This window comes from Haliotis asinina, chromosome 11 (assembly GCF_037392515.1).
Source record: "Haliotis asinina isolate JCU_RB_2024 chromosome 11, JCU_Hal_asi_v2, whole genome shotgun sequence".
In the NCBI taxonomy this organism is placed as follows: Eukaryota; Metazoa; Mollusca; class Gastropoda; order Lepetellida; family Haliotidae; genus Haliotis; species Haliotis asinina.
In genome coordinates, this window is record NC_090290.1 from 10,271,938 (window position 1) to 10,295,426 (window position 23,489).

The window sequence follows — 23,489 nt, forward strand, 5'->3', positions numbered from 1 at the left end:
GAGTTAAATGCTGATACAATATGAATGTTGTTTGACTGCCGTGACTTCGTTCCAAAAAGATATCACAGTAGATAAACATCTATGGTTTGGCATGAAATGCATGTGGACCCGCTTTTTGTCAATAAGTCTTCATCCCATGATCCAATCGATCTCAAACTTTGCAAGTGGATGTTTTGTTAGACAACCTAATCACACTGTAAATCACTGATTTTATGCATTTGTATGAAAGAATCTGTCTACGTCACTGTCAGCAGAATCATCTGACTTGAGTATGGTCTTACGGCGCTTGAAGCAACATTCCAGCAAATAGTACTGCCCAGTGATTTATCTTCCATAAGAACTTCATTGTTTCGTTCACATTTATCGGAAACAGTGCAGTTAGCAAACACTATCTATTAGTTTCGTGGAGCAGTTTCTTCCCCTGTTTAGCTTTTTTTTTTTTTCGCTTTATTACATGATTAAAGTATACTCAAAATAAGATACAGGAAAAATCAGAACAGAACCATCTCTAGCTGATGAAACAGCACTTATATCAAGATAAAAATTGTCATTGGCAGTAGCAGCTGATCAGATAAGACAACTGATCTAACCATATACAAACAGCAATAGAGGTGAACGCTAATACATGGCCTAATGTTTAAATCGTGTTTTCCATTTTCCAAGGAATAGACTGTTTACATAGAGTGCCAGACCACCGAAATGTCATTCTGAGGTTTAGCGATGAAACCCTTCTCAAGCAAATAAATTGACTCGGAGCCGAACAAATCTTGGGGTTTGGTTCAACTTAATGCATAGAGCCATGTATGCATGATACCACCAAATGCCATGTTCTGACGTCTTTCAGTCTGACGTGGTCCCCGGACCTCGAACAACGAATCTTCCGTACAAGTAATGAGGGAGTGAGCTTAGTTTTGCGCCGCTTTTAGCAACATTCCAGCAAATTCACTGCTGGGGACACTAGAAATGGCCTCCACGCATGGACCCATGTAGGGAATCGAACCCGTGTATCCCTATAACCACCAGTCCACCCAATCGTCCCTCGCTCAAATACCTCTCCGGAGAATAGTAGTATGTAGACTCCCCAACACTGAAGCCTTCTGCATTACTAAAAGTGACAGAAGGGCTATGCTTCCGGGCACTCTCATAATCTGAGCAAAGAGATCAGGAGATACTAAACCAGGGGCACCTAGAACAATGTGACGACAGCGTACTATTTTGACCAGTGGTTTCTAGTAAAAAACGATGGGTCCGTACAATATGACGGTCAAGTGTCGGAAAACGACTTTTAGGGCCGACATGACCTATACAGGTTGAAATACAGGATATAAACATGACCTATACAGGCTGAAATACAGGATATAAACATGACCTATACAGGTTGAAATACAGGATATAAACATGACCTATACAGGTTGAAATACAGGATATAAACATGACCTATACAGGCTGAAATACAGGATATAAACATGACCTATACAGGTTGAAATACAGGATATAAACATGACCTATACAGGTTGAAATACAGGATATAAACATGACCTATACAGGTTGAAATACAGGATATAAACATGACCTATACAGGTTGAAATACAGGATATAAACATGACCTATACAGGCTGAAATACAGGATATAAACATGACCTATACAGGTTGAAATACAGGATTTAAACATGACCTATACAGGTTGAAATACAGGATTTAAACATGACCTATACAGGTTGAAATACAGGATATAAACATGACCTATACAGGCTGAAATACAGGATATAAACATGACCTATACAGGTTGAAATACAGGATTTAAACATGACCTATACAGGTTGAAATACAGGATATAAACATGACCTATACAGGTTGAAATACAGGATATAAACATGACCTATACAGGTTGAAATACAGGATATAAACATGACCTATACAGGTTGAAATACAGGATATAAACATGACCTATACAGGTTGAAATACAGGATATAAATTTGACGTCGAGCTACATTTCTCTAGTTTTGCCACTACCGGGAGATCGAGTGACCAGGTTAAAGTGTACATCTCACCTTGCCAAAGTCTGTGAGACCGTTGTGTTCCGGGTTCTTGTCTCGATCGACGGTCCAGTTGTCGGCCCTGAAATACATTGAGAAGTCCGTACGTAGATCACTCACGCTACTGTTAGTGAGTGAGTGTAGTTATTAATTACGCCGCTTTTAGCAATATTCCAGCAATATCACGACGGGGGACACCAGAAATGGGCTTCACACATTGGGGAATCGAACCCGAATCTTTTCCGTGACGAGTGAACGCTTTAACCACTAGTAATGTCACCGTAAAGACATAAATAATTCCCTTGCGAGGTTATCTTATGTTATCCCCTGCAGGGTTATCACACAGACATCACCAATGCGTAGTAAAGTTCCTGTCCCCGTGCAGTGCTGTCACACGTTTTCTCCAGTACGTAGGTAAGTAAAGTTGCTGTCAGTACAGTGCTATCACCCAAAGACATAAAAAGCAAGATTTATGGATATCAGCTTATTCATGCGAATAACACAACACAACGTTTCGTAGGGAATGCTTGCTCCTTCATCAGCCTCCGACCTCGTGTTATTCTCAATAAAGAAGTTTACATCCATAAATCTTGTTTTTCTTATACACCCCCCTTCTAAATGACCCATAGATATCTCCAGTATGTTCAGAAATAACGTTGTTGTCCTCGTACAGTGTTATCACATACAAATACATCTAGTTCGTCGTTAAGTAAAGTTGCTGTCCAGGTAAAGTACTATCACACACAGTTTTCTCTAGTACGTAGTTAAGTAAAGCTGCTGTCCTCATACAGCACTATCACACACAGTTTTCTCTAGTACGTAGTTAAGTAAAGTTGCTGTCCTCATACAGCACTATCACACGCAGTTTTCTCCAGTACCTAGTTAAGTAAAGTTGCTGTCCTCGTACAGTACTATCATACACAGTTTTCTCCCGTACGTAGTTAAGTAAAGCTACTGTCCTCGTACAGTACTAAAACACACAGTCTTCTCTAGTACGTAGTTAAGTAAAGTTGCTGTCCTCGTACTGTACTATCACACACAGTTTTCTCCAGTACGTAGTCAAGTAAAGCTACTGTCCTCGCACAGTACTATCACACACAGTTTTCTCTAGTACGTAGTTAAGTATAGTTGCTGTCCTCGCACAGTGTTTTCACTGGCAGATATCTTCAGTACGTAGTTAAGTAAAGCTGCTGTCCTCGCACAGTGCTGTCACACTCAGTTACCTCCAGTACCTAGTTCAGTAAAGTTGCTGTCCTCGTTCAGTGCTGTCACACTCAGTTACCTCCAATACCTAGTTCAGTAAAGTTGCTGTCCTCGTTCAGTGCTGTCACACTCAGTTACCTCCAATACCTAGTTCAGTAAAGTTGCTGTCCTCGTTCAGTGCTGTCACACTCAGTTACCTCCAATACCTAGTTCAGTAAAGTTGCTGTCCTCGTTCAGTGTTATCACATACAGACATCTTCAGTGCGCAGTTAAGTAAAAATGCTCTCCTCCTAACATGCGGCTATACGTAAACTAGGATCAAGATGATGACTTGCTTGATGCATGTCATCGTGACCCATTTAATCCCGAAAGACGATGCTCATGATGTCCGTCCCATGATTATCTGGCCAGAACTCGTTTACAGACCGTCGTTATTAGTTGGAATCATGTGGTGTCTAGCAATTTAGCAACATATACACACACAAAACAAACAAAAGTGAAAAAAACAACAACAATACCATGGTGTGTTACAACTGTGGGTTACGGTCATATATCTGACCCCAAGGTCATAGAACATGCGCAGATTGCCCAGACTGCTGTCAATGGCGTGACCTCCCTCCAGGCCAAGCAGACTAGCCACTTTCCCATCATTAAAGGCTTCCATGATCCCTGTAGAAACAACAGCGAAAATCATAAACAGGACAGCGTTATCGGGATGTGTGACAAATAAACGACATTTAACGACGCGTATCTAATAAACAGAAATCGTTACCTATAGTTATCGTAGTATTTGATTGGCTAAGAGATATCTTCCAGGAACCGAAAACCGAGAATTAGCCCCACCCACTAGCAAGCGTCTGTTTTCTGACTGGCTGCTAACAGAATGGCAACAGCTTCTGCTGCATTTGTAGGTTATATGATGCTGTTTTGTATTGTTGTCCCCATTTGGCTTGTATAGTATGTTATATTACAAGTTGTTCACTGGTCACGAGGGGGACATGGGTTGACGAGCGAGGGGAACATAAACAAACATCGAGGGTACATTTGTTTGCGTTGCAGGAAGATTTATGAGGATCGATTTGAATGTGATTTTTTGTTCGTTCACAGATTGCACATAAAAATCATGCGCGCATGGTGTATATCAGCTAGACAGCACGCACATGGGATGAGCGTCTACGCCAAGATTGAAACAAACAATTTTTATGTCCATTTCCACATGGATAGTGTTATCGGTAGCCTTTCTGGTAAGCTTGTTATTACGATATATATGACGCCGTGGTTATCTAGTGGAAGTTCTTGTGCCCCAGACAAACCTTTAATCTTATGACTGAGTGTGGTTTTAAGCAGCTTTTAACAAATATTCCAGCAATTTCACAGTTGGGGATTCCCGACATTCACACAATGTGGGGAATTGAACCCGGGCCCTCCTGCCCAGAGGTCACCACTTCACCAGCGCCCGTTATAAATATGTAAATAATCGACATGGTCACACTATCAACGATAGCTTTAATCATATTATTAAGAAGACTACTTTACCATCTGCAGTCGTGACAAACTTGAAGGTGTCCGGATATTTGCCCACGAACTTCTTGATGGTGTCCAGCTGATCAAGGAATTGCCTGACCGCATCCTTAGACTGAGAGTCACACAGAGCAAAAATTGCCCAAAACTGAAATGGTATCATATTGTAAATTCTGTTTACTTTGTTCATACTCAGGTTCACGAAAGCTGTGAAATATAAGAAAGATGTCAGCCATTAACAAAGGCCAAGGCATCAACCTTCCCAATGTCTTCTCCTTTGTGTTATGATGGCGGTCGTACGTTGTTATACCATTAGTTTCATTAGCAGTGTTTTTAAATAATTTCTTTTCCTTTGGCTTCGTGATTATGTTGGTGTTTTTGTAAATTCTCCCAGCTTGCTTTGTGTAAACATGTTCTCTATTATTTACTTCGTTTCAAAAGTTTAGATTCACTTGTGTAAATGTAGGCACTTACATCAGGCACCTGTTCAAAACTAAATTTTGTCAAATAGTCCATACTATTTAAAGGTACTGTTTACACATGAATGGACGTTTTGTAAAACAAATTCATAACATTGCAAAGACGTTGTGTTCACAAAATTATAAAAAGCAGTTAAATTTGACGAATTCTTAACAAACGTTCAACCAGAATGCTTCTGTTCACATGCATGATATTTGCACATTCTTTTCAACAATTTGGTGCAGCTTCCTCTGCATAAGGTTTACAGCTGATTCCCCCAATGGAGAAATCAATAGTCGATGTAATGATGTATATGGGCATAACTTGTAGTGAATGTTTTATGTGAATCTAAACGTTTGAAACAAAGGGTATGTCAACTCTGTGCACTGACTCAGCATTCAAGGTGATAAAGGATGAAACGTTATTCATTAAATGTGTATTCATCGCCATGCTAGTACTTACACCAACTCACACATATGCCAGAAAAAAAAACCAAAACAAAACCAAAAAAAACAGAATTCCCTTCCGCGTTAGTCAGTCCCAGACTGCCAACTGAACAGGTAAATCTCGCTAGGATTGCCTGGTCCAATGCCGATTATATACAGACCGCCACCATATAGAGGGGATATTGCTGAATCCGTCACTCACTCACTCACTCACTCACTCACCTGCGCCCCGAGCTGGCCATCACGAATCCTCTTGATGTCGGTGTGGGTGGTGTTCCACGAGAGCGCCAAATCCATGTTCAGATTCACCTGATACACCTTGTTTTGGGCGTTTAGCCTGTACTGCCACGACAGGTCATTGTGTCTGAAGCATACAGGTGTAATTTAGACTACCCATCAAACGTTTAGACATTACAATAGTGTAAATGTAGCCACCTACTTCAGACAACTGTTCTAAACTAGATGTTGCAAAATATTCCCTACTGTTCAAAGGCACTGTTTACACATGAATTAATGTATTGTAAAACGAATTCGGAGCGCTGAAAAGGTTATTGTCAGGAGTTCAACAAATGACGAAACTCAGTGAATATTGGCGACTTCTTAACAAAGATTACACACAAACGCAGCTGTTCACATACACGATATCAGCACATGCTTTTCAGAAATTTGATGCATGATCTCGGTGCAGTTTACCTGCATATGATTTGCAGTTGGTTCCCCCAAGTCAGTGGAGAAATCAATCTTCGATGTAACCGCATATAATACATACACATAGTGAGTGCTTTGAATGTGCCAAAACTTTTGATGGGTGGTATCTGTTGCTTGTAGGTTAACAATTGTCCAAACTTGTCAACGATGTCGGGTTGGCGCTGAAGTTATCGTAACTCCCATTCATTAACACATACATGTACTTAAGACTATCGTTGCTGATGGGTCCTGACTTGGTATTCACGAAACGTCCGTTCAATGCTTAATGCACTGACTATGATCAAAGTTGCGAATTCTAAGGCTGCGAGCGTTTCGAAAATAAGGCCATAAAGCATTCGTAGCGCTACAAAACCCATAAGCTTAAGGTAAACTACAGAGTTACGACTGGTCATAACTTTACGAACGCTTTGTGGATCCGTTGCGAAGATAAGGTTATAAAGCGTTCGTAGTGCTACAACATCCATAAGCTTAAGGTAAACTACAGAGTTACTACTGGTCATAACTTTACGAACGCTTTGTGGATCCGTTGCGAAGATAAGGTTATAAAGCGTTCGTAGTGCTACAACATCCATAAGCTTAAGGTAGACTACAGAGTTACGACTGGTCATAACTTTACGAACGCTTTGTGGGTCCGTTTCGAAGATAAGGTTATAAAGCGTTCGTAGTGCTACAACATCCATAAGCTTAAGGTAAACTACAGAGTTACGACTGGTCATAACTTTACGAACGCTTTGTGGATCCGTTGCGAAGATAAGGTTATAAAGCGTTCGTAGTGCTACAACATCCATAAGCTTAAGGTAGACTACAGAGTTACGACTGGTCGTAACTTTACGAACGCTTTGTGGGTCCGTTTCGAAGATAAGGTTATAAAGCGTTTATAGTGTTGCAACATCCATTAGCTTAAGGTAAACTACAGAGTTACGACTGGTCATAACTTTACGAACGCTTTGTGGATCCGTTCCGAAGATAAGGTTATAAAGCGTTCGTAGTGCTACAACATCCATAAGCTTAAGGTAAACTACAGAGTTACGACTGGTCGTAACTTTACGAACGCTTTGTGGGTCCGTTTCGAAGATAAGGTTATAAAGCGTTCGTAGTGCTACAACATCCATAAGCTTAAGGTAAACTACAGAGTTACGACTGGTCGTAACTTTACGAACGCTTTGTGGATCCGTTTCGAAGATAAGGTTATAAAGCGTTCGTAGTGCTGCAACATCCATAAGCTTAAGGTAAACATAGAAGGTACGACTGGTCATAACTTTACGAACGCTTTGTGGATCGGCGGGACCCTTGAACCACCTGCACGAAGCCATTTCAATTCAGTTTCAGTTAAGATATAAAGTGTGTACAGTCACTTAATACCTAAAACAGATTTTTTTATTGTTGAAACCATGAATGTGGATAGAATTTTAACAATTTGTAGATGTGTTTCTTTCAACAATAACTTTAATCTATACTCACGATGACTGAGTGGAGAGATATTTAGCATTCTTAGATTGCGGAAATAAGGACAAACTAATATAGAATGTTACTGATCTTTCACACACCATAACATATACAGTCTATTTTCTCGTGGAACCTCCAGATAAGTATGTGTCTCTTTCTATATTTAATTCATGGGATGTACATCGTTATCGGGCAATTGTTGTAAACTTTTTTTATGTTAACATCAAAGAGAGAACGCTCTGCTACAAGATCTGATTTTAAACTGCTATGTAATGAGGTTTTGGGTGATAGAGGTAGTCCACAGTTGCAAAAGCATATCTTTCAACCTTTGTGTTATAGATTCTATAAACACATTAGGAAAGCTAATAAATCAAGTTTAAAAGCATATCCAAATCCACATGTTTCATGCAAATTCATCATATTTGTTATCCAGTAACACATTGTAACATTTTAGGAGGATATGGTGACATATTTACTAAAATTATCCAATGTCTAAAATTTGCTTATGTGCTTCAATATAGAGTCTCTTAAGACCAGCAGATGACTGAGTACGTATTCTAACCACGAATTTGTACCAGGGTTCAACCGTTTATCCCAGCAGATGACTGAGTACGTATTATAACCAGGAATCTCTACCAGTGTCCAGCTGTCCAGCCCATCAAATGCCTGTGCACGTATTCTAACCAGGAATCTCTACCAGTGTCCAGCTGTCCAGCCCATCAAATGGCTGTGCACGTATTCTAACCAGGAATCTCTACCAGTGTCCAGCTGTCCAGCCCATCAAATGACTGGGTACGTATTCTAACCAGGAATCTCTACCAGTGTCCAGCTGTCCAGCCCATCAAATGGCTGTGCACGTATTCTAACCAGGAATCTCTACCAGTGTCCAGCTGTCCAGCCCATCAGATGGCTGGGTACGTATTCTAACCAGGAATCTCTACCATGGCCCAGCTGTCCAGTCCATCAAATGGCTGGGTATATATTCTAACCAGGAATATCTACCATGGCCAAGCTGTATGACGGCGGCTGAGTGACATCCAGTTCGACCTGAGATGAGATATATTTACGTAATTCGTGTCTTTGCTTTAAGCAGCATTCAACCCCCACTGAGGCACCCAGGGTTTGTGTCATATTCATGGTGGGTTAAGCCTACAGAATGATGTTAGCGGAATATATGTCCTCAATACATGTGTCAACATTTACTGAAGGGTTGTTTGAATTGGGTCACATTCTACTGGATTAGTCGGGGTCAGTGAATAACTAAAACGGACACTGAACATGCTCTTAGATTCGTATTTTGGAAACGGTCGGGGACAAGTTGATGTTAGTTGTTGTTGATGTATCGAAAGAACATAATTGTCGAGACCAATAATAATACAGATCTTTGTTTAAAGTGAATCGCGTGATGTGACGTACAGGGGCAACAAGAATCGACAAATTATGGCCATGTATATCAGAGTCAAACTTGAGACTCAGATGCAGTGAGCTGACTACTCGGCCACTCTATGGCTATTCATGAATGATACCTACCTACCCAGGTATGAGACCTGCCGGTCCAGGTATGAGACCAAACTCTTATGACATAAGACCTACCTATCCAGGTATGAGACACACATATCCAGATATGAGACCCACCTATCCAGATATGAGACCCACCTATCCAGGTATGAGACCTACATCTCCAGGTATGACACCTACGTTGCATGACGTGACACCTACCTATTACTGTATCCTACAAGACGGAGATTTTTCAATCCCGTGTCCGCCCCGAGTATTCCACTGAATACTTTCTCCGAGTTGGGTATGTTTCAAAATGATAAGAGTACACGTGTATTTTTTTAAGAATGGTGTATAACTCTTTAAATCATGTACACATATCCAACGGCCGTTGTTGCTGTTTTTACATAGTCTCTCATAACCCTAAAGGGATTGCCCAGTCATTGTAGTTTACTGTACTGTATGTATATTTTAATAAAATATCTGTCTGCAAATTTCGTACCACACACCAATAATTTTTCAAGAGCGACTGCTGCACAAACAACTATGCTCATAGGAAGTGCAAGTAGTGGCGTCGCACTCTCTCATTCATTACTATCATATGAGCAAAGATTGATCCACATCTTCCATTATTTTCAAACGTAAATTACAGATGACGTTCCCCTACTTTTTCAAGAGTATAAAATATCGGTACAGCTGCACGCAGACAACACAAGCCAGGTCACTATGTCCATTCTTCAACAGTCTTTGTTACAAATTTGTTTCCGAAGTCAACCTCTCTAGCTACGTCATGAATTAGTCTACAGACTCGTACGAAGTCCTTACAACACAGTCCTAGAATATGTAAACCGTTGTTGAGTTTTGTTGCTGCTGTTTCCATCTGTTTTCGCTTATCAGATTTGATTAGATCACCTGCTCTCGTGATGTTGAAAATGAGAAACACATAAATTGACGGAGAATGGTAGTGTGGCTTGGTTGCTTCAAACTGACTGAACTTGTCATTGTAAGGAGTGAACTGAGGTTGCTACTTCATATAAAAACTCACATCCTAATTGCGTTGAGCGATGCTCATGCTGTTGATCACTGGCTTGTCTGGTCCAGAGTCGATTATTTACAGATCGCCGCCATATAGGTGGAATATTGCTGAGTGCCGCGTTAAACAACAACGAAACCATAAAATGATGAGAAACACAATTTAGCTTCTATGCCCTAACCTAGAATGCCCGTAAAGTGGCACACATGAACTCCTCAGATAACGATATACAGCGGTAATTAAATATTTATGAGATATCAAATCAATTTACAATTTTTCTGAAGAGTAATGTACACACATCATTTCTTCAGCCACCTGAGGCAAAACAAGCAAAAGAGTGCAATAAAGGACGAGAAGTTTATATCTCCAAGTGAAGCCTTCCCATAGCCATTCTAAGACGCTGTTACGAGTAAATTGTCATTGAATGTGAGCAATCATTGGAGCGTAGGGGTAGCCTTTTGGTTAAAGCGTCCTATGGCGCAAGACAAAACTTTGATTACAGAACAGTCTAGTTTCCGGTTTACTGGGTTCCATCCTACTGCGCAACTTAGCGAGAATAACCAGTCCAGAATCTTTAGACTCGTTTATGGTGTCTATTTTCACTTTCACGCGAGAAAATTCGAACAAGGTGAAAAGCAGGTCATTGTCTGAATAGGTTAATGAGACCAGAGGCAAACTGTAGCGCAAATGGGTTGCACAGCATAAAGAAAATTACCAGTCTTTCTACATGAGCGCAAAGCGAGCAAAGGTTGGAAACGTACTTTCCTCGCTTCGGTTCGAAAAATATTTTCCATGTCCAAATAAAATATCACCACCATTAAAGGTACACTCCCATTTCCTCACTTGGTTGTGCTCTCAGACTTCCTGCCCCATGTTTGATAATTACTCACGTGAAATGTGTTTTAGTTACCATTTTAAGCGCCATACGGATATGAGCATATGGCTCTTACCACTTTGGATACAGTGACATGCATTTACCTGATCATATTGGTCTCCCCTTATGACAAACAAGGAATACTGAAGATCAGTTCCTTCCTGAAACCTTCACGGGTGTACCACACTGAGTTGCCTGCGGTGTCTATACTTTCTTTGTTCGTTCGGGGAATTCGAGGGTATCGACAAAGTATTGCTGTCCGGAAAATAGCCAAACCCCAGATCACAACCACGGCAGGATGCTTACCTCTGCCTGTTCCACTAATCAACACACCTGACCTGCACAATCTGGTAATTGAGTAGGTGTGAAAATGTGATCCTTCAAGCAAATATTTATAGATTTATAGGTTCAAAGACGTTTATGTCATATGGGAGCACATTTTCTATGGTGGTTTCGAGACCCGCTTATGAGAGACTGCGTGCCAGATTAGGGGCTGTCGAATAACATGCTCGTGGTAGTTTCAAACCGGGATCTGTCTCGTCATATTAAACCCTAGAAATTACCAAAGAGGGGTACCAACATGATAATTTGGATTCCGAATTATTTGGTATTAATAATGCGCATATATCCACGTACCTACTACATGGTTGGTATTTGTTCTATCGATCATTGGATGTCAATCTCAACGGCACATCTTAATATCAATCTCAACTCCCTGGGGACCATACAACTCTTGCTGCCACAAGGCGAACCGAGTTATTGCGGTTTTCCAATCCTTATGAGGTACCCATTCAGAGCTGGACACAAAGTCAAAGTACTTTGTCCAAGTTTACAGCACGTTGCTGTACCCGTAACAAGGTGTTTGCACGTATTTATGTGGTCACCATCTGGTCATCTACCAACGGATACGTGCGTTCTTTAACTGCGCAGGGTTGTGTACCGACATAACAAGCAAGCGCCTTAAGCAATATCAAGTGAGCCTTATGTAAAGCAATGAGTAGTGACATAAGACACTATGTGAAATGTTGAGTCAGTGTTGATCATTCGTGTTTAGTTTACAACGGTTTAGACCGAACAGCCATACGTTGTACAACTTCATCAACGGACCATCGCGCAACAATGAGTGAGTGAGTGAGGTTTTACGTCGCCTTCAGCAATATTCTAGCAACATCACGCCCTGCGGGACCAGAAATGTCACTGCATAACAAATCACAACCCGACAGTGCAGCACCACCACAAACGCAACTGATTACAACCCAGTGAAGGTTTAGGTTACAATGATGTCAAGTCACGCATGCCTGTCGTAAATGGCGGCCTGAAACATCAGGGCCTGGTTTCACGAAGCACTAAGGTGATCGTAAGTCACTAAGGTAACCGTAGTGCAATGTTAATGAATGAGAGTTAAGGTTAACCCTAGTAAAGGTGGCTTCGTGAAAGGAGCCCTAGTTGCTTATGCGCGAGGACTTCTTTACTCGACGAGTTTTTCTCGTGACAGTTTTCTGTTGCACACTGCATTGTACACCGACCCTCCTGTGTCAAGATGTCTCGTGACAGTTTTCCGCTGCAGCTGCATTGTACACCAACCCTTCTGTGTCAAGGTGTCTCGTGACGGTTTTCTGCTGCAGACTGCATTGTACACCAACCTGTGTGTGTCAAGGTCAGCAAGAAAGTACAAAGTCACCGCAAGCAAGCGTGTTCATGTTCGTAACTGGAATTGAAATAGGTATGGGTGTTTTACACGTGTCAGCTACCTCAATCTGGGTCTCAGGACATCTCCCATAGGGAAGATGCGGGGCATACTAAAGTGATGATGTATTCGGGACAGTCATCATCAGTTACACATTGTACAGGTGTCATCACATTGTACAGGTGTGTTGAGTGTGGGTAACATATATATTTAAAATGGATTGGGAACCGAACGCGCACCTCCACATTAAGCACATTGTGTTTGAGTATTGTTGTACGCCGGTACACACCGTCAATATCTTGACACAAGTACGAGCGACCATGAATACCACCAGACTATCGCCAGTATTGACAAAACCAAACAAACAGGTCAGTCCTACTCACCGACATTTCACAACTTGCATCGAGCAGACAGAACGAATGTCCCTGACACAACACAATTCTTAATTTGAGCGAATCTCTCTTTCAAATTTAGGATTAGTTGAAAGTGATGTTGTCTGAAGTAGCCTGTTCGCCATAAGAAAGCGATCATGAACAATAAATTACTATTTAATGGAAGCTTTTATAAACAGTCAACTTTTCTCTCAATATTTTACATATATTTGAATGGCGAGTAGTTCCAACAGAAACTGTTATGCTTGACAAGACGTTGTACACCGTATATCCAGATTTACAGGTCATAATTATACTGTAAACTCATCTCAGATAGATTGACATGAAACTCCTTCATGTGAAATATAAAGCCCTTCATCTTGGGTTTTAGTCACATTGTGCCACTTCCGGTATACCTGCACCATACTGTACTCCCTGCTACCAATAGCTGCAGAATTGTTGATTGGGCGTTGATGAAACCAGATGATCTCGATCCACCCGAGATAATAAGGTTACGACCTGTCATAACTCAATGCCAAAATTTCCGAAGCTCTCTTAGCACTGAGACAGTCTCAAATTAATCTTAATGTTTGGCACTTACGGCTATCTTAGTACTTAGAAAGCTTCAAAAATCTAGGCCCAGATGATCTCGATCCACCCGGGATAATAAGGTTACGACCTGTCGTAAAGCAATGCCAAAACTTCCGAAGCTCTCTTAGCACTAGACAGTCTTAAGTTAATCTTAATATATGGCACTTACGGCTATCTTTGTACTTAGAAAGCTTCAAAAATCTAGGCCCAGTTGTAAGTTCAGAAATGTCGTAGTGCTAATAACGCTCTGTGGATCGGGTGCCTTTGTACAAGACAACCTTAGTGCTAAGGCTACCTTACCTTAAGTCTGTGTTTGAGGGACTATGAGACTGACAGACTGCACGACAGTAAACAAAAGAGTACTTAAAGTTCAAGTGTCACCCTAAGTCATGTCTTCGCAGTATTGTTTAAAAAAATAGACAGCTGTGTGAGACAAAGTAAAACTAATCTGAAATGTGCTGAACAACCTACTCCGAAACGTCGCACCCATTGCAATAAAGAAGCTGACAATCCATAGAACTTTTCCTGCATCATTACAACTCCCAAATGCTTCTAAAAGAGATTTTTGTATAAACCGTCTGCAACACCAATCTTTAATATCTCGACGCCAATCTATTGCATAAACATACCATTAAATCACTTTGAACTCGGTGAATCTCACTGAAAACATATCACTCCGTCTCCTTGATACTCTGTCTCACAGTTCCTGAAACACATTATTTTCCCTACTCCCGAGTCCCCTCTGCAATGTAGTCTGTCTCACACTTCCTGAAACACATTATTTTCCCTACCCCCGAGTCCCCTCTGCAGTACTGAACCCCTAAATGCCGCGAGTCTAGATTTCGTCAGGTTCTGAATCTCCGGTCTCCCTGGGTCTCTTTTTCAGTTTATATGGCTTTGCTACCACCAAGGTTATACATAGTAAGAAACTGAGGGCTAGTCTAATGTTATACATGTGAACTAAACACAAACGTAACCGCAGTGGCCCAATGCATAAACTTTGCAGACAATCTCCAAAACCTTATAAGTGATTGTCTGGTCCAGACTAGAATTTCCTTACATCTGGAATATCAGGCGCGTAATAAACCCAATAGTTTTAGTAGTAGTATAAGTATATAAGCCAATAGGCTTAATACTAGTGTAAGCCGTACATCTTTATACTTTATATAATACAGAGGGCTTGCACAACTGTCATAAGAGAAAACATGTTTAAGACAGTGTGTTTTTGTGCAACGGTACCTACACCTATGAATAATGTTGCTGCGGCGCTAAATATCATTCACTTGCTGTGGCACGTTGGTAGTTTCAATAGTGATGGCTATGCTGTTTTATTCTGAACGTCACGGGTCGCTTTAAGGCGCGCTGTGTCCCACTGTCGGAGACGTATTCAATGTCACGGACAACACCGCGTCGTAGAGGGTCAAACTGCATACGGCCGTGTGGAGTCTCAGTGGGGTTCAGATTTAGAATTAGGTGCAAGTCATGGTGTTGTCTCTGATCATCGTTGTACTGTGCAGGATGAAATGGATCATTTGCAAAATAACGGTTCGAGTTACTGAAATGTACAGCCTGGCAAACATATTCCAGTTTCCCATTGCTGGATTGTCTGGTCCAGACTAGAGTTTTTACTGACCGCCGCCATTTAGCTGGAATATTGCTGAGTGTGACGTAAACCTCAACTCACTCACTCACTTCTTTGAGATCTGACAAGGGGACTGATCATTTAATTATTTCTTCTGTGGCTCTAAACAGGTATGCACTGTTGCAAACGCCGACATGGATGAACACGTGAAGAGACGAGCAGCTTTACTACTGCCGTAACGCCGCAGTTATTGCACTTGTACAAGAACGTGCATGCAGGTTTGTGTGTGTAGCTATTGCATGCACGTGTGTTGCTGAGTGGAGCTCTTGAAGTGGTCCTGAAGGCAGGAAAAGAACTGGTTAGAATTGGCAACAAGGAGCGTCTAACGGGACCGGTTGGTCAGGCTATAGCTACCTGCGTATGCCGATGCTCACTATGACTACCAATGGATTGTCGGGTACAGACTAGATGACATTAAAAATTCGACGTTATATAGCCTGGATAGTGCGGAATACAACGTTAAACAGCAGGTAACAAAACAAAAACAAAAAAAATATAAAAAAAAAACAAACAAAACAACAAACAAACGAACAGACAAACAAAAACAAGAAACAAAAATACCGCTACCCTCTTTTACTAGTGACAGTTGCCCCGGGAACTGGACCATAACGGTTCCGCTGCAAAGTCGATACACTATGTATAGTGGGGGCATTATAAGGTGGATTATGGTGGCTTCACATTTCATCAGAAAATGGCATTTTTACAGTATTGCTACGAGAGTGTATTTGTATTGATAAAGTGATAGTTACTATTGGGGCACAACGTCTAGAGTTTTGAGCGATAGTTTTTATGGGACATATTTCGTGTCACGGTAATAGTGCTTTAGCGGCACGCCTTTAAGGTAGCGCCTTAGAGGTTCCTCTCTAGCGTGTGTTCTAACTGTTGCCGATCGCAAAGATTCGATACTTCGCGGGAATACGCGGGAATGTGATTATTCTGCCTAGCTACATCTGTCTGCCTCTTCGTCAACGTTCAGCCTACATTCAACAACGTTTCTGCTTAAAGATTTAGTAGAGCTGTTTCCCACTAAAACCCAAGACTAGGTGAGTTGATATTATATTTGTGACCCATTATTTTAGATTTGACTCAGTTACATTGTGCTAGAAACTTATATTGTGAATCGCTGTATGTTGCTATTTGTCTGCTCAATACATAATATTGAATATTTAAGACTTTTCAGTGTTATATTTTGCTGCTTCGGGGGGGATTTCTTATACCTTTTGTCACGACAAATTATTAACCGTAAAAGTATCGTAGGTAGGTTTGTAGAGTATGTAGTTTATTTGTTTGTCTGTGTGTGGTACGGTCAGTGTTGGCAGGTGATGCATGAACAACCTTTCAGTGATGATATTAGACACAGGTACCCGAAGAGTGCACGTTATATTCGTTATTCGCATAACCAGCAAGGATACTCGTCACCCCCATCTCCACTCACACTCCTAAAGATGAGTGGTGTATGCAAAAAGAAAACAAACAAAAAAACCCACAAAAAACAAGCCAACCAGAATGCGCGTAGGACTTAGGCTCAAAGCCCTTGAACCAAAATTCGCTTGACCAAGTTATTCTGCAGGTGAAGCGGCATCGTGGATAAAGCGATCGTTCGTTTCTTTGCAAGTTCGGTTCTCCACGTGGACATAATGGTTGGATGCCGTTCGTAAGTCACTAAGGCACCCTTAGTGCAATGTTAAAGAATGGGCGTTAAGGTTAACCTTAATAAAGGTTGCCCCGTGAACGTTTTACAGGAATAGTGGTAACAACGGCGTGATATATTAATTTAAAACATACAACCGAATAAAATGTTAACAAATTTAGTGATAATTATGATCAAGGGGACAGTGTTGGCAAACCATGCATCATAGAAATCAAAACAACGGTCAGCGGATCCTGCATGGTCTGAAGCACGTAATTCTGCGGAGTTCCGCCACCTTTCCGATGGTGATAAAGGAAATAGCCGAGCGACATCACAGAAAGGTCAACGTGCACGGCGACGAATGCTGAATGTTTACAGGCGTGAAGAGTGTGTCCTGCAAACATTCAGACACATTCCCTCCGCTGTTTGAGTTGGACGTGTTCCATTCGAAATATATACACCATAACAGAAGTGGACTTAACAGGGATGAAGAAACAGTTTCAAACGGACTAAGTGTGTGAGTATGGTTTTACGGCGCTGTTAACAATATTCCAACAATGTCACGGCGGGGAACACCAGAAATGGGCTTCACACATAGTACCCGTGTAGAGAATAGAAATATGGCGTAAAACTAAACTCACTCACTCACTAAACTCACTCTATAAACACCAAGCATCTCCAACCGCCAGAGAAACATCACAAGATGGGGATTTAACATTGTCAAATTCACGTACATATTGTTAGATAACACGGACTTAGTCAAGGGGATCCTTATGTCACCCAAAACGAGCGAACGTGTGAAGTTTTACCACGCTTTGAGCAACATTCCGACAAAATGGAGAATCGAACCCGGGTATTCGGCTTGACGAGCGAACGCGTTATGCACTATCCCACCCCACCGCCATTATCCAAGAACGAGACCGTGGACAGAGCCTTATAATCTAAACATGATGTGTATTTTGTATAGGAGTTTAACACTCATGAACATGTTTTGTTGTTTGTTGTTTTAGTGTTTACATTGTAGAATAACATAAGAATGGGTATTCGAAACAAACAATCAACAGAATGAAACACGATAGCATGAGTGGGCCACTATGCGTGGAGCTGTAAATTTGCCACGTTTCAACGTCACAAGACCCAACGGACATCTTCATTTGTTGACATATGTGGGTGTCGTTGACGGGTCTGAGACGAGGCAGAACATTGAAGCTATATCAATCACAGAATACCTTCAGCGAGTCAAATGGCAAATGAATAGTCTCTAAGTCTTTTTGTGTGTATCCTATCTATTCCATCATAGAACGTCGCATAAATATAACCGAGCCCCCAAAACGACCTGGGTCCAGTTGTTCAAACCTCGGTTATCTCAACCGCCAGTTACCTCTTGGGCCTAGATTTTCGAAGCTGTCTCAGCGCTGACATAGCCGTATGTGTCATACATTAACATTAACTTACGACTTTCTTAACGGTAAGAGAGCTCGGGCTTCTCTTTCTTACGATGAAGGCGATGAAACATATAACAGTACACAGAGGCAGAATCATTCTGATCACAAGTACCACACATTCAGGTACAAACGATAGCTGAATCAGGGGAAGGTGTTATTAGTGAACCGTCGCTGAAATGTACTTCAATGCTGTTATAAGATAACAGAGTTTTAAACAACAGGACCCGTAACTGAAATTAATTAACCAGTAGATATGGATATGGATTAACCAGTTAAATGTATAGACCAACCAGTTATAGTGTGCTTTGTATAAGGACAGTTTAATTTTTAAAAAAAAAAAAATAACGAAAATGAACTGGCATTCAACAATACTTACACAATGTACATGTCGGCTATGTTATGACATGTCTACCCTGTTGAAATCCGAATTATTTACTCTCTGGTTTGGAGACGCCCCGCCACTTCACCAGGACTTTATAACTTATTTCGTAGTCTTTGTTAAATATGAAATTACCTTTTAGTAGGCCAGGTCGTTTCAACTTTCACCGAGATTGAACACAAAACAGTTGAGAGTAATACAGCACATGAATTAAACGTTATAACTGCATGGACTTTGTAAATTGTCTAATGTCCTATAACTCAAGAGGCATTTTGTAAAAATATAAATCCGAAACTGTTCTGAATTCACCGACCAGAGAATTCATGACAAACAAGGGTAAGTTGAGCAACGACCTGACAGTTGACCCGAATACTGTGTGTGAGTGTCACACACTGGCGCATGCCATTGTGAGCGAAGGGGTCACAGGTTGTCAGGTTGTCCGCGATCAAGTGTAGTAGGAGCGATGTGAGAAGGAGAGTCTTATGAGCAAGGCGTGTGCAGCTACGCACGGAATCAATTTCATCGTCATGCACTGTACGTGCACTAGTCTACCAATGCTCTTCCTTTCACAAACTAGATGGGTTTGCTCATTGTCGTGCATCGCCTACTTCTCGTAAACGCGTTTTCTGTGCCGGTCCAACTTATTCTTCTTTGTCAGAACCAACCGATCAGTCCATACCGTGAATACATCGATCACAACCAATTTTGGCGGAAACATCGTCCACTCCGGGCAAAATTGGTCATAACAATCTAAAGTCACAGTTTTATAAATCCTTAAGAAAAAACGATCTCAAACCTAGGTCGTCTTACCATTGCGCTAGGATCGGATCTGTGCTACTGGAGAATGGCAATTGCAAGGTGATTGTAAAGTTGATTGTCAGAGAATAAGTGTGATTGTATCTAAGACTGTTCTATGTAAGACGGTTTCTTGTGTCTGCCTCTCCGATCCCACAGATTGTGCAACAGTCTTGTCAAACATGGCTTTTAAGCTCCCTACGATAAAAAAAAATAACCAAAAAGAATTAAATAAAAATATACATGTGTATTCAGAAGAGACTTCACAGGTTCACGTTAACGGTTTAATGTTTATTACTTCGTAGTACCACGGGGCATCCGCTAGCCTGTCTCACAGTCCCTGAACCATATTATTTTCCCTACAGCCTAGCACTTCGTGCAGTGCTAAACTCTAAATGAAGCAAGTCTAGATTTCCCCTGGTTCTGAATCTCTAGTCTGCTTGGGATCCTTTTCAATTTAAAGGAGTTTATTTGTCACAGTCACGTTTATATATCCAGATACTAAGTGTTAGTGTACGCATCCCTTAGTGTACGTCAAGCCCCCCGCATAGTCCGAGTCAGCTGTTTTTTCCAAATGCAGAAAAGCGGGTAGGGATGTACCTGGCACAGTCAGGCTGGTAAAACTCATCGTCAGCTCAGGGTCCTCACCCTTTCTGCATGCAACCTGACAGCGAATGGGACATATCCAAGGGCGTAGTGCCTACTCGAACCAATATGACATACGTTATATGTGGGAAGTTTAGCACAGATTCTAGAGTTGTTGGGTTTAGTCCCATCCGGGACTGGAACCCACCCTCAGCCATCTAATCGCCCGAACTCAAAGCCTAACCAAAAGGACCTCGGAAAGCGCACAAAAGTACTAGAATCTGTACATCACTATGAAAGTGTAACCTCAAATAAAACCACTTTGACTTTCCTGTCATTGCGTATGCATAGTCGAACCCATCAACAAACGTTCCGGTGAATATGTAGCCTCCCTTCTGTATTACCCGACCTGTCAGAAGGGCTTGGGTGAAGCAGAGAACCCAAGCACACTCCTGATCTGCGCCCACAGTGAGTGAGTGAGTTTGGTTTTACGCCGCTTGTAGCAATATCCCAGTGATACCACGACGTTGGACACCAGACACTACACATTGAACCCATTTAGGGAATCAAACCTAGGTGTTCAGAGTAACGAACGGACACGTGAACCTCCAGACCACCAAACCCACTCCCCCTGTCTGTGCCAAGACATCGAGAGGTACCAAAATATCGCACGGTGAACAGTATTGATCATGCAATTCCTGAATCGTGCCAATCACACTGCGAACAAAAGTAACAGAAAATTCAATTATATTCACTTCATCTAAAAGGACAAGATCAAATTTGTTGGCAGGAATTTGGGTGCATCTTGTCCATAAAGTATAAAAGCAAGTTTTTTCATGACACCGTGGATATGTTTAGGGGTGTATTATGTGTGGAGTCACAGACGTGGCGAAGACGGTAGTAGAAGCAATGAGCTATGCAAATTCATTACCTGGTCGGAATTTCAAGGTTAATTCCAAGATATGTAGTCCCAGAGCTATACATATATCATATATAATCTCTCATCAAGGTATGCGCTTCAGGTACATCGATATCGTTCAAAGGATACTTCAGGAATATTTCTTTTTCACATTAAAAAAAAACGTCTTGCATTTTCAATCTTACCCACTCATTCTAGACTTAAGTATGATTCCTTTTAGACGTATTCTCTATTGCCTGGGAAGCAGACTAACACACCTACAACAGGTGTACTCTATTCCACTGCAGCAGTATCAGAGGTTGTGTTAAGTCCTATTTTATTTGAACGCACCTTCACTAAAACACATCTTGGGCACACATATAAGTTTTTAAGAGTCCTTGGTTCAAAAGAGGTCATTGTACCAAGTCACATAAATCCGTGACCCAAGCAAGATGTGAGCCCATACTATTGTACCAACTGGTGGCCGAGCCGGGGAGCCGAGTAAGGGAGGCTTCAAGTGACCTATGTACCATCGCGTCACAGGGGCCTCAAGTTGAAATCTCCCCGACAGGCGTCAAACATGCATACACGTTGGGACATTGAGACCGCTCATGTGTGAAGGCAATTTTCCTCCAGTACACATGTACATTTCTTGAAATACTCAAATACTCATAGGAGCGAGGTTGAGTCTGGTAATACGCTTAACGTTCTGATGGTTCAGCCGGGTGGATGTTATAACGGTTTAAATGGAGTGGGGTGGGACTAGGCCGACATCCTGAGAGAGAGAGTGAAGGAGAGAGAGAGAGAGAAGGAGAGAGAGACGGCCGGAAGGAGACAGAGAGACGGGGGGAGGGTGTGTGGGGGGAAGGGAGGAGGGGAGAGAGAGAGAGCGAGAGAGACGCGTAAGCCTTGCAAAGTCGCATTTGAGGGAAATCTCTTTTGTCATTTTAGTACTATAATTTTATTCCAAATTCAATGGGTTATTATTTTAAGTGTTAACATAAAACATAATAGATATAGTGTTGTTTTGCCCTTTACGTTTGGAATCACATTGTAACATGTCGATAAATTAAACCTTGTTATCCCAAAACCCTGTTAATTCATCGGGATATGTACATTCTTGTAGTCTACATCCACACCGCAAACTACTTCGACTTAACAGTATTAGCTACGATATACTCGAAACACATCCTGTGAAAACAGTACTCATCCAACACAACACATGAAGGTGGAAGACAGTCTTCAATGCAATTGTCATTCCATCAAATCAGTTTGAAAGTTTCAATCTTAAGGTGAATGTGAAACTACTCACCCATCAATCAGTGGATATTCACTCAGAACGCGTTTAGCCGTGGTCAAGTTGGAAGCGTCTGTTTGTCTTTTACTCTTCCCTTGGGACAGTGGCACCCCGACGGCAACACCAATAACAACTGCCAAGACGACCACGCCGATCACGGCGCCCCACTTGAGGCGTTTACTGCTTATGCCTCCGCATCCCTTGGATGACGATGCTTTTGTCGACGTCAACGACGACTTTGATCCACCTATTTCCATAGCAACGAATAATCCAAACAGAAATCAAACGTTTTCGATGAATATCGAAAATTTTCACGCTTGTTTAATAGTATTTTGAACTGTGATAAATACTGGTCCAAATCGCAAAAGTTTTTCTTTTGCTTTGAAAAAAAACCGAGACAATGTTGATGACGTCAGTTTCGGGCCAGAAATGAAGAAATGTAGCCGGCGTACTTTGCACAGTTGTGACACACTTCCCTTGCCGGAGTCGCACCTCACCTAACAGCGCTATCCCTGGTAATGACGTCTGCTCGTCCCGCTGGTAGACGACAGGTAGATGCGCATGCGTGATGACACATGCGTTCAAAACAGCATGGTAGGCAGTGAGCGGTAAACAGATACTCCAGGGGTTGTTGTATACTTTCCTTTGATGTCAGCCGTGAAGTATGCCCAGATAGCAAGTCAGGTATACAAGCACGATCACAACCTTAATAAGAACAGCAACAAGCAACTCTACGTCAGAAGTGTGATGGAAAAAATGTCGCTTATTATTAAGTTCAAGTCAGAACTCTGTGAGCACGATTGTGAGACACCAAGAGTATTCGTCTGTAGGATCAGCTCAGTCCATCTTGTTGTGAGGAGACGTCAACGCGCATCAACGTAAGCTTAACTGGGTTACTGACACTGATTGGTTATTGTGAGTACAATTTTACGCCGCACTCAGCAAT

General features: G+C 41.6%; 1 protein-coding gene across 1 annotated transcript in view; it reads right to left on the minus strand.

The window, feature by feature from the left end:
* LOC137256094 (dipeptidase 1-like) overlaps positions 1–22,989 on the minus strand; it is a 31,153-nt gene extending 8,164 nt beyond the window's left edge. The window contains exons 1-5 of the mRNA XM_067793793.1: positions 22,559–22,989; positions 5,888–6,029; positions 4,776–4,908; positions 3,758–3,908; positions 2,052–2,118 (exon numbers count right to left, since the gene is read on the minus strand). Coding sequence (XP_067649894.1) covers positions 2,052–2,118; positions 3,758–3,908; positions 4,776–4,908; positions 5,888–6,029; positions 22,559–22,800 — 735 coding nt within the window. The 5' untranslated portion in view covers positions 22,801–22,989. The remainder of the gene's footprint in view (positions 1–2,051; positions 2,119–3,757; positions 3,909–4,775; positions 4,909–5,887; positions 6,030–22,558) is intronic.
* Positions 22,990–23,489: the final 500 nt, after the last annotated feature.